At 34.6% G+C, this 15,468-nt stretch overlaps 3 protein-coding genes and 2 long non-coding RNA genes across 11 annotated transcripts; 2 read left to right on the top strand and 3 right to left on the bottom strand.

Annotated features, from left to right (window-relative positions):
- Positions 1-106: 106 nt before the first annotated feature.
- Nup54 (nuclear pore complex protein Nup54) lies at positions 107-10,606 on the top strand. 2 transcript variants are annotated; one of them, XR_010732084.1, is made up of 11 exons: positions 107-324; positions 2,203-2,484; positions 2,639-2,779; positions 2,834-3,139; positions 3,299-3,494; positions 3,557-3,649; positions 3,707-3,815; positions 3,879-4,325; positions 4,390-4,509; positions 5,019-5,368; positions 5,477-10,606. XR_010732084.1 is itself a non-coding variant. In XM_066282112.1 (10 exons), exons 1-10 carry the CDS (start codon positions 270-272, stop codon positions 5,244-5,246), a joined length of 1,977 nt encoding a protein of 658 aa, XP_066138209.1. In that variant the 5' UTR covers positions 107-269; the 3' UTR covers positions 5,247-5,489. The 2 variants fall into 2 exon arrangements, 1 of the variants encoding a protein (XP_066138209.1); XM_066282112.1 differs by having other exon boundaries at positions 5,019-5,489.
- Positions 982-4,691, bottom strand: LOC136339134 (uncharacterized). 2 transcript variants are annotated; one of them, XM_066282139.1, is made up of 3 exons: positions 4,535-4,691; positions 1,477-1,714; positions 982-1,404 (listed from the first exon to the last, which is right to left on the bottom strand). In XM_066282139.1, the coding sequence occupies exons 1-3, from the start codon at positions 4,592-4,594 to the stop codon at positions 1,163-1,165; spliced, it is 540 nt and encodes a 179-aa protein (XP_066138236.1). In that variant the 5' UTR covers positions 4,595-4,691; the 3' UTR covers positions 982-1,162. The 2 variants fall into 2 exon arrangements, with proteins under 2 accessions (XP_066138236.1, XP_066138235.1); XM_066282138.1 differs by having other exon boundaries at positions 982-1,714.
- LOC136339138 (uncharacterized) lies at positions 2,833-3,369 on the bottom strand. The gene is made up of 2 exons (XR_010732087.1): positions 3,266-3,369; positions 2,833-3,203 (listed from the first exon to the last, which is right to left on the bottom strand). It is a non-coding gene; the product is annotated as an uncharacterized lncRNA (long non-coding RNA).
- LOC136339122 (zinc finger protein 564-like) lies at positions 7,494-15,419 on the bottom strand. 5 transcript variants are annotated; one of them, XM_066282109.1, is made up of 9 exons: positions 12,501-12,901; positions 11,343-11,488; positions 10,478-10,605; positions 9,875-9,947; positions 9,156-9,738; positions 8,844-9,101; positions 8,346-8,585; positions 7,867-8,253; positions 7,494-7,806 (listed from the first exon to the last, which is right to left on the bottom strand). In XM_066282109.1, exons 1-9 carry the CDS (start codon positions 12,569-12,571, stop codon positions 7,500-7,502), a joined length of 2,193 nt encoding a protein of 730 aa, XP_066138206.1. In that variant the 5' UTR covers positions 12,572-12,901; the 3' UTR covers positions 7,494-7,499. The 5 variants fall into 5 exon arrangements, with proteins under 5 accessions (XP_066138206.1, XP_066138204.1, XP_066138203.1 ...); XM_066282107.1 differs by lacking the exons at positions 11,343-11,488; positions 12,501-12,901 and adding an exon at positions 15,112-15,419; XM_066282106.1 differs by lacking the exons at positions 11,343-11,488; positions 12,501-12,901 and adding an exon at positions 13,799-14,102.
- LOC136339136 (uncharacterized) lies at positions 12,891-13,887 on the top strand. The gene is made up of 3 exons (XR_010732085.1): positions 12,891-13,018; positions 13,278-13,378; positions 13,550-13,887. It is a non-coding gene; the product is annotated as an uncharacterized lncRNA (long non-coding RNA).
- Positions 15,420-15,468: the final 49 nt, after the last annotated feature.

The raw sequence follows: 15,468 nt of genomic DNA, 5'->3' as shown, positions 1-15,468 counted from the left end.
ATTAAACATTACCAAGGCAATTAAAAAAAAATGTTTCCCTGAAGCCTGACACACATAGCAGAATATAAGAGACGATGACGTATTGCACCTCATGTTATGACATTTATTCAAAATTTTTTGTGGTTATGTTCGTTGTTATTTTTTTTTAATTTTCCAAAAATTGTTGAATATTTATTATTCTCATTGCTTTTTCCCTACATTTTACTACTACTTAAACACTCGTCAAAAATACTCCTTATTTTCTACTAAATTTTAAGTTGTAAAGAACGATGGCGTTCAATTTTGGGGGTAGCACCCCCGCGTTTGGAAGCAGCTCCCAGAAACGTAAGTTGATTAATGTTAAATTCTTAAATTCTATGCCCTTAACACTGAGTGTAAATTATTTATAGTATATGAGTACCACGAGCCAAAATATATATAGAATTGTTTGGAAAGATGCTCTTATGCTAAAGTAATTGGTCTGGTAACTGTTAGTAACATCAGATTAGTAGCTTGATTCATTTCAAATGTCTCTGAAGTAAGGAGCATCCCAGAATTCAGTCATATTGTCAAGTTAACTTGAGTAACTTTAGAAAGAATTCTTACCACTCTTCCCTAGAGAAACAACAGTTGGTGTCTTATGCATTTAAAATATTTTGTAGAACTTGAAAATTAAATACCAAGAAAGGGTAATTTCTGGAAACGTGTTGCAGTAATAATGTTTTAGGATATGTCTAATGGATATGTTTACTCCAAGGCATCTAAAAGGTTCTATTTAACATTGAAAATTATACAACCAAGTAAATACTAAGTTTTAAGGCAAAAAAAGAGTAAATGAGTCTTATATTTGGCTGGGCCTACAGTATTATTATTCATTATATATTATCCCTTTTTGGTTCAATTGTACTCTTCAGAAAAGATGAATGTGTGTAGTGTTGAGAGTTCCATAAACTCTTTAAATGCGTTATGATTTGGTTAAATTCTTAAGAAATTAAACACAAATACTCTCACATCAAATTTTATTCAACAAGAGCAAAAACAATAGTTAAATTTATCTACCTTTTGATTTCAATATTGCAGTTAGTAAACCCAAATACAAATCTAACAACCCACTTTATGATAAATAACTGAAACATCAATATAAAATAATAAAGAATTATCATTAACAGAACTTTACATGATTCTATGGTACATTTTTAATTTTTTCGTTGTTTAATGATTTTGGACTGATGTACTCAGAATTTGTTACAGAAAACACAGGATATTGATTCCTCTTTTCAGTCCGCAGCTTGTTTTTTCTGCACCACATTATTATCCCAAAACAGATAAGAGTAACAATGACCAGAACCAAAGCAAGAATGGTGTAGAGATTCACTTGCGCAGGATCATAATTAACTTTCCCGTTCAGAGTTGTATTATTCAGTCCTAAATTAGAACTTTCAGTAGTTATATCTTGAATTATTTCAACAGTTTTTCCTATAGTTAACTTCAATGTACCTTGTGTTGAGTTAGTTAAATTTTCATTTATTGAAGAAATTGTGGATGGAAGAACAGTTGTGGAGTTAGAAAAATGGAAAACCTCATTGAACAGCTTTTGTACATCTGGCGGAGGTTTCACTAATACATCATCAATTGATGTCAGTTTCACTGTTTCGATAGGTATTACACTCATATCAACATCCACTGGATGTGAATTAAAAGGGGCCACAGTTGGCTCAGGCAATGGGTCATCATCCTGAAACAATTATTTATAGTCATAACTTAGTAAAAGCGATAGTGGTAAAGGTTATTTTTTAAATGAATATACCTTTGTTCCAAATATCATATTATTGAAACTGTTCCAAATATGATCAAACAAATCCATTTGTAGTTTTACAGTATTGGTTCTTATTGGTTCTAAACACAATAGCCACGATGTTGCTTACTTTGTTAGAACATTTTATTGATAAGCTTGTGCATAGGTAATTAGTCATTGTGTAATTATAAGTTATTTTAGTTTTTTAAATGGCCTTTATAGGATGTTAAAACCATTATACGAGTATTTTGGAATATCTTCCATTACAAATGTGGGAAAAATAGGGCAATAAATATTGTTAGCATTTCAATGCATTACGAAATAACAGAAATACTGGAAAAACCTAAAATGGGCAATTTTCAAACCCAGTCTGTATTCATAATTGCGTATTTTGGCCCCCAAGGACATGTAAGATTTTTTTGCTGCAGCCACCGGCTTTGCCACCCCCTTTGGCGCTGCCCAGCCGATCACCACCCAACCTGCTAGTTTTAGTTTCGGCCAGACGCAACCTGCAGCTGCACCAAGTTTTGGTTCTACCTTCGGGGCAGCGACTACGAGCGCCCCACCCGCTTTTGGCGCAACAAATACATTTGGTGCCCCAACGCCAGGTACTGCACCTGTTTTTGGGAGTACCTTCGGCACACCCGCCGTCAGCGCTGCTCCTGCCTTTGGGTCCACATTCGGAGCTGCTCAAACTCCAGGATCTACTAGTAAGTTCTGTAGCATCCGTGAATGAATGCCTATTTCTTCACACATGCTAAATCTGAAGATATCCAAAAAAATATGTGGCTCGGTTGTAAAGTTTGAATGTATGCTGGGTTCAGTATGAGTAAACATCTTACTGAAATTCCTATTAACTTTTAGGCCTTTTTGGACAAACGGCCAAACCGAGCCTGTTTGGGGCGCCAACCACGTCTAGCGGGGGATTGTTTGGCGCCCCTACAACTAGCAGTTCTTCTTTGTTTGGTGCCACTCAGACTAGTCAAAGTGCTCCGAGTCTTTTCGGTAGGTGATTTTAATATTTTCTTGCAAATTTTAAATAACTTATCTTGTGTATAGGTGCTGGAGGTACTGCGGTGCCCTCCCTTTTTGGGCAACCTGTCGCCACTACTACTCCTAGTTTATTCGGTTCGGGTTTTGGTCAACAGGCCACAACTACCGCTCCATCTTTCGGGGGCAGTTTATTTGGGTCCGTTCCACAAAGTACTGCTCCGTCGCTATTTGGTACTTCTACTTTTGGAACTACCACTGCAGGGACCGGTTTCGGTGGTTTTGGGACGACAGGTGGAACCACAGCTTTTGGAACAGGATTTGGTGGGGGTGGAACTGGTGGACTGTTTGGAGCTAAACCAGTTCAACCAGCAGGTATGTTTAAGGAGATGTGTTGCTTGTGTACCTAATTCTTCCTTGTTTTGAAATGGGAAAATACCTAAATTATCATAAAATGGCACAGTCTATATGTAAATTGGATCAAGAAAGAAAATTACCTACATATTTTTTAATATTCCTTGTGCAATTATTCAGCTCCTCAACCTACAACTCCACAAAGCAAAAATCAACAGATTATCGCCTCGGTGTATGCAATTAACGTTTTCAACGATGAGAGGGATGATATTTTGAAGAAGTGGAACATGTTGCAGGCATGTTGGGGCACAGGAAAGGGATTTTACAATACATCAATGCCTCCCATTGAGTATACACCGCAGAATCCTTTTTATAGGTGCGTTATTTGTATGACGAGTAAAGCAAGCAACTTATGTATCTTTCATTTTTTTTAATAAGATTTAAAGCCATGGGGTACAATGTTATACCGGAGCAAGACAATTCTGAAGGCGTCGTGAAGATGGTTTTCAACAAAAAAATCGCAGATTTACGGTATTAGTTTTGCATCATATTGTAAATTTTATCAGTTTGAATTATTATTTTCGTTAGAAATCAACAGGATGTTCTTAAAAATGGCATAGGAGGAATCCTGGGGAACAGGCCCAATTTAACAGTAGAAATTTTACTGATTAAAGCTCTTTCAGACACTCAAACTGAGGTACTATATTCTTGAAAAAACCTTGTTGTTTAGTTAAGTAACTTTATTGCCGTAATTTTTCAGATAAAAATTTCCGTGTCGGAAAAAGGAGTCACTGGTTCGAACACGAAAATACCCGCTACGGATTTAGCCGCATTCCTGAACCAACCCACTCAAAAACAACAATTAACAAACGTAGGAGTGACGGCCGTAACGCCCTTTGTAACTCCCAGTAAGGCCGGGCTTGAAGAATATTTGAAATATCCCCCAATGGGGATTGACCAGCAAATGTGGCAGGCTGCAATTCAGGACAATCCCAACCCCAAAAAATATCTTCCTGTGGCTATAAATGGATTTTCGGATCTCAGAGCTCGAATGTTGAACCAGGAGTATCAAACGGGGCTTCACTCGGCTTTTTTAGAAAAAGTGAATAAAGATATTACGGAACTGAAGACTAAACATGCCAGCTCCATCGCACAGATTACGGAGTTGAAGCAGAAGTTCTTAGAATTGCAGCACAGAATTTTAAGGGTAAGTTCAAAAACTTTGGTATAGTAGTAAGTGGGAGTAAAGTATGTTCTTTTATTTTCTGAAGGTATTAGTGAAGCAAGAGAGCACTAGGAAAGTGGGACTCACAGTTCAGCCCGAGGAGGAGATGCTAAGAGGTCGATTGGAGGTCATGCATGCTCAGCTAAACGTTCCCAAACAATTTAAGGTAATTTTTTTGGCACTAAACTTACCATTTTAACGTTGTTTAATAGGAAGAGTTGCACTAATAAATGTGTCCTGTTGTTAGACATAATTGTAGGAAAAGCATGTTTCTTATTACGTCGTTCGGCTCTTTATCAGTTTATGTTAATAACATCCTTGAAAAATATTTCTGATAAAACTGGACGTTTAGTTAATATGGCACGAATATTTTCCTTGTTTTTTCAGTGAGAGTTAATTGCATGAAATAATTTAAATGCCGCAAATTACAGGAATTTTTGTGTTTCGAGAAATAGTCTTTTGTTTCCTATTGCGAATCCAAAATAAGAATAAGCAAAATTAGAGAAACTGTTGTGTAAGAGATTCGAAGTACTTAAATCACTAGAGTTTGATCGATGCTTTGTAATTATAGTAAAAGGGGCTTTTCGGACGTATCGTACTTATCATGTCCGCCCACAATGTTCATAAACTATAATTTCGGAGGTTTTTTCACTTCCCACATCTTGTGTTTTTCAGGGACAAATTAACGAGTTATTATCTCACGTGAAGCTGTTAGAGAATACAACGAAGCCACATAGCCAATATCGCGTGGACGCGGACGCCCAGGACGAAATCAAGCAATTTCTAAGAATGGAACAAAACGGTATTTCTCAACTTATAGACATCGTCAATACTGACCAGAAATCCTTGGAAATCGTAAAAAGCGGAATGAAAGAACTAGCCGAGAAACGCCGTATCATCTAAGATTTTACTTAAAAACGCAAAAAAAAACTCACAAAACACTCTGTTCCATGACAAGTTTGTTTAACTCATTGAACAATATGTGTTAAATTAAGTTGACCACTGTTTGAGGAGTTTCCATACTTGTAAGTGAAATGATTAAGGTTTTCCTGATAAATAGATCCTTAAAACAATTTAAAATTTTATACCTACGAATTTATTCAATTATTTTATTTAATAGAAGTTTTTTGTAGGTGTGCCTTTAAATGATATCTTTTAGTTTTGCCTGGAAGTACAAAAATTTTTATTTGTGGAACGGCAATTCGGCAAAAAAGACGGTATTGCTATTTACTGCATTATTTATTGCTTTAATTAATAATAATAATTACGATTATAAGAGTTCTTTAATAGTGAAGGCATAGTAACGGCAAGGCATCGTACCATTTAATTTATCCACTTAATAGCAGTATAAGATATCCTCGTCGGCGTCACACCATTTGTAGTTTTGAAAGTATTACTATAGGTGGATTAAAAGAGGCCTCGAATTATTGATTTGTTTTACCTCGTGGCGCTATTTGTAAATCGGTTTTGTAAGCGCCAGCAGATTTTTTTCGCTAATCTAAGACCGTAAACGGTAACGATATTTAACCATAAATGAACTGACGGCATAGTTTGTTTATGTTTGTTTTTATTAATTAATGCCTGAAAGTTTACTGAAATCTTTGTATTTCAAATGGCAATACCACATATTATTTAGAATTGAGAAGAAAAAAGTATGATGCCATTCCATTCTAATTAGTATATCTATGGAAGTATCAAAGATCCAGTCCCAGTCGAGTTTCCCATAATTCTCAATGTAAAAGTAAATAGTAAGAAAGTCTTCAGGATATCCATCAAAAGGTAGAATTATGTTAACCGTTATTTTGTGAGTGAAAGTGCATGCTGGTTATGCGATTCTGACTCACGCTTTTGATGCTTGAGAGTGAGTTCCAATTATGGTTTCTTGTAATTCACAGTTAGGTTTTGCGAGGTTAGTGAGAACGACGTAATTAGAACGTTAGTTTTTGAAATTATATGCAATTTTAACAATTTTGAAAGGTACTTAGAATCATTCTTGGACGTAGCCGAAGAATAACGCAAATTGATTAGTTTGTCGTTATCTTTTAGAATTATGAGACACAGTATAATTTTTGTTCTTAATGTTTACGATTTTTTTATATCAAAAATGACCGTTCGAAAAAAGTGCCTTCCTAAAGCTCCGCGACCTCAACTGTGTTGTCCGTAACCAATATAGGACCCAGATGAGTCATAGGCATGATAAATAGCACATCTAACATTCCCGAAATTCGAAAAATATCAAAAAGGCTAGTTACCCATTTTTTTCATCACTTCAAACTTTGAATCTCGTTGCTTCAAAGTACCTATAATATACAGAGTGTACCATTGAAGACTTTATATTAGGATTATTTTGAACTACCATCAAAATATTAGAAATTTCCGAATTACTTCGATGTTTTTTTTTGAAAGGGAAAAAGTTCTAACGTTAAATGCCGATTCATCAAAACTGCCCCCTCCTTGGGGGTGAATTCATCTCTATGAATGTCAGAATGGCACTCTACGTCATGTGACAGTTGATTTTAAAGGATTTTTAATTCTGATTGTCAGTATGTAATTTTTTCTAAGCTGTAATCTGAGCAATACTTCTTTGTATTGTGGGTTGCCTGAAACATCGCGTGGTGCATTCTACATAAACTACCCTAGCATCCCTCTGTAGCTTCCTGTGACAATATTTGAAAATGAGTCACCAAATTGCCATTTGAGAGAAAAAGTTGCCCTTGAAATGATCTTAAAATAACATTTTGGCTAAAAGTCACCATCTTTACCCGATAACTTATTTCATACAATGTACCATTTTTGAGCAATCTTCAACCACAGCTTTGAATGAAATACCCTGTATTAGAATCTTGAAAAGTGCATCAGTATACCCTTATTTGTAACGCCACTTAAATATAATGCTAGAACAACAGAGTATTCATATTTATTGAGATATTCAATGATACACCTGTGTGGTAAAACTTCGTTTCTTTCTTTTAGAAAAAAAAAACGAAATCAAGACATTCATTACCAAAAATACTAACAGGAAAATCTCCCAGTAAACAATGCTAAACATTTTTTAACTTTATATTTTGAAAGACTCGTAAACCACATGGGAATGCCTACACTATTGTGACCTTTTAGACATTGCCCTTAAAAAATAAAACTCACACGGTCGACTTTTTAATCTTCATCGTATATTGACATTGACGCAGAGTTACTACTTTCTTCGACCACTTCTTCTTCAACCCCGTCTTCATCAAACCTCATGTTTTGCCTAGTGTGTACTTTCATGTGTTTCTTTAAATGACAGGGCAGCAAAAAGCGTTTGCCGCACACGTTACATGCGTGATTCTTCACCCCCACGTGAGTTCGTTCGTGTAAAGTTAAAGTAGATCTTGCGTGAAACTGCTTAGAACAATACTGACAACAGTACGTCCTAAGTTTAAGATGCACTTCGTTGAGATGTCTGCGGAGGTTCGCTTGACAACTGAAAGAAATTTAGATTTAATACAAGAAATAATTTGTATTCAATAAATGAAATTCTTACGCAAACATTTTTCCACAATGTTCGCAAGTCCGCCTAAGTTCCTGGTGTAATCCATGCGAAGTTAAATGAAGTCTCAAATTGCCTACAGTTTTGCCACAAACATAACATAATACGTTGCGTGGAACATATTTATTCGTACAACGAGACTTATGAGACATTTGCGAACTGCGCAAACTGAAAGTGCTCCCACATGGATCGCACTGCATGCCCTCTCGTTTGAATTTGCAAAAATGTTTCCTAAACTCTATCTTCGATTCAAACAATTTCTTGCAACCCTTACAGAAGAACTTGCACACATGCATGTCGTAGTCTTCTTGGAGTTTAAATTTTTGACGACATTCTTTACAGCAATAATACTTGTTGGGTTGGTTCCACGGTGCCGGCCGCCTTAAATGTTGAATCAAGAATTAGATTTTTAGAGTTTATACAAAGATACGTACAAACATATGAAGCTAAAAAAACTTTAAGTATGGAGTTACCCCTCGTGTGTAGCAAGATGTTGTCTAAGATGTTTAGGATTTGCAAATGGTTTCCCGCAGTACTTGCAAGTTGGCAAATTATCAGGTTCAGTGTGATTTAAGAGGTGATAGTCGTAACTTCTTTTCTCGAAAAACGGTTTCAGGCACTGTCCGCATTTGAAAGGAGCTTCCTTTTTATGACTCAACTGATGTCGTTTTAAATGATTCCTACCTATGAACATGCGGTTGCACAGGTGGCATCTGCAATTGGAAAATAATTAAATTTATACCAAAATTTACCATATATCAATATACAAAAAGTTTATCATAACGATTGAAGTTTGACATTGATGTTTAAAAAAAATTAATTAATTTTAAACGGACAAAATGTAATGATGAGTCCTAAATTTTAGTTTAAAGTTTAGAAACCAATTGATCTGTGTTGCAACTGATGTCTCACATAAAACATCTCTGATCAAGAGTGCAGTAAAAAAACTTCCAGCAATCTAACATAAATACCTGTAATTGCCTGATGCATCGTGGTCCTTCATATGAGGCATAAATTCCTCGACTTCGAGCTCTTCGAAACAAAATGGACAACTAAATGTGACATCGTCCCTCTTAAATATTGAAACTTTGTCCGGTTTAGGTGTGGCGTAAAACTTTACTTTCTTATTAAACACCGGAGCCAAGCTTAAATACGACTTCAAACTTTCATGACTTCGACAATGGTCTTTAAGGTCTAAGGCAGTAAATAATTCAAAGCAAATCGGGCATCTAAAAATTATTCACGGTCACAGCAAGAAAAATTAACAATTACTGCACTTTTACTTGTGCATAATCGGTGGTTTCTCAGGCGGTTCTTGACTTGCATCTTCATCTGACACATAACTGTCAGTACCCTCAAAGTCCCCAGTTTCACTTAAAGAATCTTTAGTTTCATCTTCAATTTCATCTTTGTTATCCTCAAAAACTTCTTCGCTATTTTCTTTAGGTGTCTCATGCTCTATCAATTCTTGATTTCTAACTACAGTTCCTATAAACTCAGGTTCTTGCTTAATTTCACACCGCAACATTTTCTCAAGAATTGGGTGAGTTTTTTTATATTTCTCTAGAAAATTATGAGAATGCACCAACAAATCAAGGCACGTTTTGCACATGTGGTCTGGAAGTCTCGAATCTGTGATGAAATCATCATTCTCTTTAGTCAAGTCTTGGAATGTCTTAGAGACGTCTAAAGTGGTGTTGTCGTCAAAAGTGAGGATAGAGTGAAATTCAAACATTCCAGAACTGCACTCTAAACACAAACGACAAATGTGGTTACTGTCGTCGGCTTGCAAGATATTATCCTCAATTTGAAAAATAATATTTTGCTTGGTGTCTTGTTCATCGGCCGTTGGAGATTTGGGCGACTCTAAAATTTACATTTAAATAATTGTAAGCAACGTTTAGGTCTAATACTGGGTGGATCTCATCATGCTATTGCTGGATATTATGTTCTTCTAAATTTTTATTGAATATTAATGGCAATTCTATAATTTGCAACATACCTTTGACACTGTTAAACTCATTGTTGTCAGTTTCTGTGTTGCTGTTGCTGGAAGATGTCGATCTAAGATTTTCCTAAAAACATTAATTAAAATATCATTGTTACAAAGCATCAAATTAGCTCACCTCGGGAAAAACCGTCACAACCAAAAAAAATTGAGTTTGCCATTTTTAACGGGCGAGTCCCAAATTATAGAATATCTAAAAGAAAAGTGTGCCAAGTCGTTGGTTCAAATGGGTCTTGATACCATAAGCGCTATTGGTTAAAACCTCCGACTTTTCCAGCTAAAAAAGCGAATTTCGAACTTTTTTTTTAAGTTGCGGCGGTTCTCCACCAGGAAATGTGACTTAAATTATGAAACTTCACTATAATAATATGCTGGGTACCAATAAACATAATTCAAATGGAACTCTATGCCTATATTTCCATTATGCAGAATAAAAATATACAGGGTCCCGTTAAAATTAAAAAACCCTGCTAACGTCGGGTTTTATGTGATTTAGTCTCAAAAAGTAATAATTTAATCGCATAAAAAACGGAATTATGTGTATTACATTTATTATCCCACCGTGTATCATAATTTGATGAAAAAATAGAAATTTACCTGTTTCACTTGAACAATCGTATTGGATAAAACATGAGGAGGTTGCGGCAAATCCTTAGGGTCATACCCCATATGTAAAGACGGCACCCAATCTGGATCATCTTTATCTAGTAATGCAGCAGGCCTTCCTGTAAAAAAAAGTTAAATTAGAGTATTTACACCGGTGGTATCTTTGGTGGTGAAATAGTTGTTTATTTAACAAGTGAGATTTAGAGCAATGATAAAAATGAAGCTCTGTAGCACGACACGGTTTACCACAAAACAGTAGATCCTGGGTAGATCGATACATTATTTTTGATGTTCAATGGGGGGATCGCAAGAAAATGGCATAAAATACGAATTAAAAAAAGAGGATGCTGTTTTTTTGGTAAAAATAATTAATATGTACCTAAAAAATGTATTAAATAAATATGTATATAGACAAGTTAATATTTACCAAAAATTTAAAGAAAACTTAGGACTAGCTAACTTCAAATAAAATATGTATTTTAAAGGATCTTGCTCGACTATCAATCACATTCTTGAAACACTGTTTTTTTTAACTTTCCTGTAAATTACAATTCAACAGTTTTTCTGTCCTTTCTTTAAAGAAATAGATATTAACCGAGATAGGATAAGTGGCCCGAAACGCCAAGGTCATTCATCACATACTTTAAGAGAAAGAATTAATATACTCTGACATTTGTTCTTTCGTTATAATTTACTTTCCTTCTACTAAATACGGTATTTTCAATAATTTGGGTCTGATATATTTTAATGTTAACATTAGATCCGTCGGGATAATGAGAATTTACTATATTAATGTGTACAAATGAAAATAGTTTATAGATATGGGGATAGAGGATAGTACCATTGAATTTCTTACCAGAGACAAAATGTCTTGAACAGATTCTACCATGGTAAGCTTGTTCAGTGGTAAAATCCTTTTTATATAAAACAGCAATCCACGCATTCCTACGTTCAATAGAGAGAGGGTTTAATTTCCTATTTACTCCAAAATAGGAAGGAAATCTAAAACAATGGGTAAATGTTTTAATTATACTATATTATTTTTAGTAAAATTTTGAGTTAACTGTAGTAAAGGTTCCTTAGTACCCTTTCTCTTTCTAATTGTTATTATCATATCAAATTGTTCAATCGTGCCTGAAGCCTGGCCTCGGTGTTAGCTTAGCTAAGGCGTATTAAAATTTAATAAAACACATTATTACTCATAATTGTTTTAACGCATCTTTTGATCGTAGCGCCTTAGAGAGACATTTCCGAACACGAATTCTTATACTGAAGTTTTATCAATTGTTGCACTAAATAATTTCTAGAAATTTGATCTCATAGTTCTGAATCACTATTTATATGCCTGTTTTCAAATTAGTGGTTCTTGTGCTTATGTCTTCTGAAGATACCTTGTATATTTTTTGACAAAAAGGGAGACGGTCAGATTTATATTTTTTATTTACTAAACACAGTAATTTCACAGTGAGTTCAACATAACAGAATCTTGATAAGTTATTTATTAATACCTATCTTGAACACAATTTACATTGTTGGCACCTTTCCTGGGCTATACCATCAAATTGACTTTCATTATTAAGAACCAAAGGAAATCATATTTACAGTATTGTCACTAGAACAACGGATAACTAAGTACACTGGGCACAGCTAATTGGTTTAGCTGTAATAAAATGAAACATAAATTAAACATAGAGTGAATTTGAATATATATATTTATATTATACCAATTGAGAAAAATTTAAAGTTGACTACTCAAAAAGGGTGTTCTCAGGCAGGTGACTAGTAAATTTTATGCTCCATTGGTCACCTGATTAGCTCCTAAGTAACTTCACAAAGAAGATAATTCCAATTTCCATAGATACAATCATATAAAGACAATGTTTAGTTTCTAAGGTTCAATTGAAATTATCTTTCAGATAAAGTTGCTAATATTTTGTACTATTGATTCTGAACCAAACCGAAGCTGAGACTTAACAACTAACACCAACAACAAAACAGATGTTGAATCACTTACCTGAAATACTTAACATTCTGAGTTTTCGAAGAGTTGTTTCTGCAATTCAACACTGAACAATAATGGGGCATTGTTATTTACTTTTGTTGTAAATGCATGCTAAACATGATAGCTGAAGATGCCGCGTGGATTATCTTCCATCATGCCATTATATATATATTTTTTAATTGAACAATCTTCAGTAATTTCTATTTTATCGCATAAAAAGACGCAGAAAAGTTTTATGAAATTTATTTTATACCCCCAGAGAATAAACTGTCTAAAATCCAAAAAATATACACGAAAAAGGTGTAACGATCGTGAACCCTCATTTGACTTCTAACCTCACTGCGTATTTCACAGTCGATGACGTGGCGCTACAACATGGCGGCAAAATTTGATGAAGTGACGTCATGTTGTCATATTTCACTAACTATTCGCAATCTTATTAAACTTTAACCCTTAACTACCGAAGAAACCGACAAAAAAAATTGCACGCACCAAAAGGCGTTTAAATCGTCAACCGCTAATAGTAAAAGGTAGTCATTAAACAAAAATCTCAAATAGGCGTTGATATATTAAAGGCAGGTCTTCGATAAATTCATCTATTACCTTTTGTCAGTCCGATGTTTGATGGTAAATGGTTAGTGACGCAATCAACGCTCTACCTTAACGATTCAACGCCTACTGCGAGAAATTTTCGTGATCACTCGTTAGTAAATGGTGAATATGAAAGTTTCTCAAAAACATACCTAATATAAAATGCTTTTCACATACAGCTGCATTTTTTTGTATTAGGTTTGAAAAACCCGCTCGTTTTATCGCGCCAAGCCATCGCAATCGCCGTTCTTCAGATAATTTATTAAGGTCGCCTTTATGCTTGAAGTGTAAAACTGCAGGTAAGCGGAAAAATTTGATATTACTGCGGCGTCTACTGCTGCGACACTGCAGTACACAACAATTAGATGGCATTATTACAGTTTTTTAAATTCAGAAACCGACACTTCATTCACTAAATAATCCAAACTCCTAAATTTTCATGAAAATATTACACACTAACTGAATTGCAGAACGAGGGGCAGCAGCCATATTGGATTACGGATTGATTTTTGACAAGACTCGTCGAGATTACACTCTAACCTGTCTGGAGGACATAGGCAAGGACATTAAATTTCATATACATTGAATAGAGTACTCAGATTTTTTTTCTGTAATAGTTATACCAATATTTAATTCATTTTTGTCTTTTTTCGATTTTATATTAATTTAAAAATTTATACTTACGCAACTTACCGAGAAAACAACTTTGAGTAACTCACCTTTAATGAAGTGTCTCGAACATACACGGGCATATTGCAACTCTGCTTCCGTAAAACCGGTTTTATCAGGCTTTATTACGTTCAGCCAGATTTCTCTTCGACGTGCAGAAAGTTCGTTTTTATTCTTGCCACCATGCTTAAACCGCAATACTTTTGGAATTCTATAAAAACCTACGTCATCCCGCATTCCTCGGCTGCGACAATTAATCACACAACATAATGCTGGCATATTTAAATATTTACATTAGCAACAAAAAAAATCGTTAATTTTAATATAATTATAAAACAAACTTATATGTCCTCCAGGCCTTTAAACTCCTAAATGTTAAAATAATTGAATATGTAGTAAATGAAAATCAGCTGTTAAAATGAAGCTAATGAGTTGACACCATTGACAGTAAACATCTAACATATAATAGTCACATATCGAAATTGAAAATGGGGCAACGTTGCACTCGCTGTATAATCGCAAGGGGACGCCATTCTCAATTATTTCGTACAGCGGAATATAATCAAAATTGAAAATGTCATATTAGTAATGCTTTTGTTTCATTGATTTAAGAAAAACTTTCAGGCTACGTTACGTTATATTCCGTTACATATGGCGGCGGCCTCGAGTCTTAATATCCCAAGTGAAAACAATCACTAAATAAAAGGTTGCGAATTAAGAGACAAAGTTATTGTGATCTCATGGAAAGCCTCGCTTTCAACTACCAATCAAATTATTAAAGTGCATGTACATAAAATACACTGCGACACCTTCTTCAATAACCGTGTTTTGGATTACAATCAATGAAACATTTTAGTTTTTAGAAGAATGGGAAATTAATTAACATAAACACAATATGCTGTAAGTAATATTTTTATTTGCATCAAAAAAACAGAAAGATAATGGCATTACTAAGTGATCTGAAACAAGTTTCAAGTCCAAATGCTTGCAATGAATAGAGCAGATTCTGGTTAAGCAAGGTAGGTAAGTTTCACTCTTTAAGATATTGGTTTTAATATACCTATGTTCTGTTGAACTTTCTGTAAATATGGCTCTGGATTTTGCCCTTGAAGAGTTGAATTTAAAGCTATTTATAAGTTTACAATTTGATTCGTAGTTTGTGCCATATTTGTTTGACTTCAAATTATCCTAAATATTGGATCAATTCATTTTTGTGAAAATGTCTTTTCGACTGGACTTAAGTTTGGTTGGAACCTGGTGATTCTAGATACCCGGTCAATAGTTTTTTTATGATCAATAAATTAGGCAGTACCATTTTAATAGACGAAGGGAAAATACGATCAGGAATGTATATTTGGCTTACCTTTTAAAAAATGTTTACCGCACACTCTTTGATTTTTCAACTTTGATTCAGTTAAATCATCCCTTTTCAAAACAGCAATCCATAGCGCCCTCCTCTGTTGAGACAACTCGTTCTTAACGCCAAGAAATCTATGATTTGTTACAGTCGGAACTGAATAAAAACTAACATTATCTTTATCAGCACGACACCCACAGCCTATTACAAGACAAGTGATAGCCATTCTGGTTTAATGCACTGTTTATAAATTAATAAAATAACTACAAAATAACCGCGGCCACAATAAGCCGTGAGTCAAGTCGCATGCTACCTTGTCAGTTGTTATTTCAGTAGTTTTCAAATCAGCCTTACCCTTATTGA

Source organism: Euwallacea fornicatus, chromosome 5 (assembly GCF_040115645.1).
Source record: "Euwallacea fornicatus isolate EFF26 chromosome 5, ASM4011564v1, whole genome shotgun sequence".
Classification (NCBI taxonomy): Eukaryota; Metazoa; Arthropoda; class Insecta; order Coleoptera; family Curculionidae; genus Euwallacea; species Euwallacea fornicatus.
Note: the sequence above shows the minus strand (reverse complement) of the source record. Positions and strands in the feature narration are given on the sequence as shown.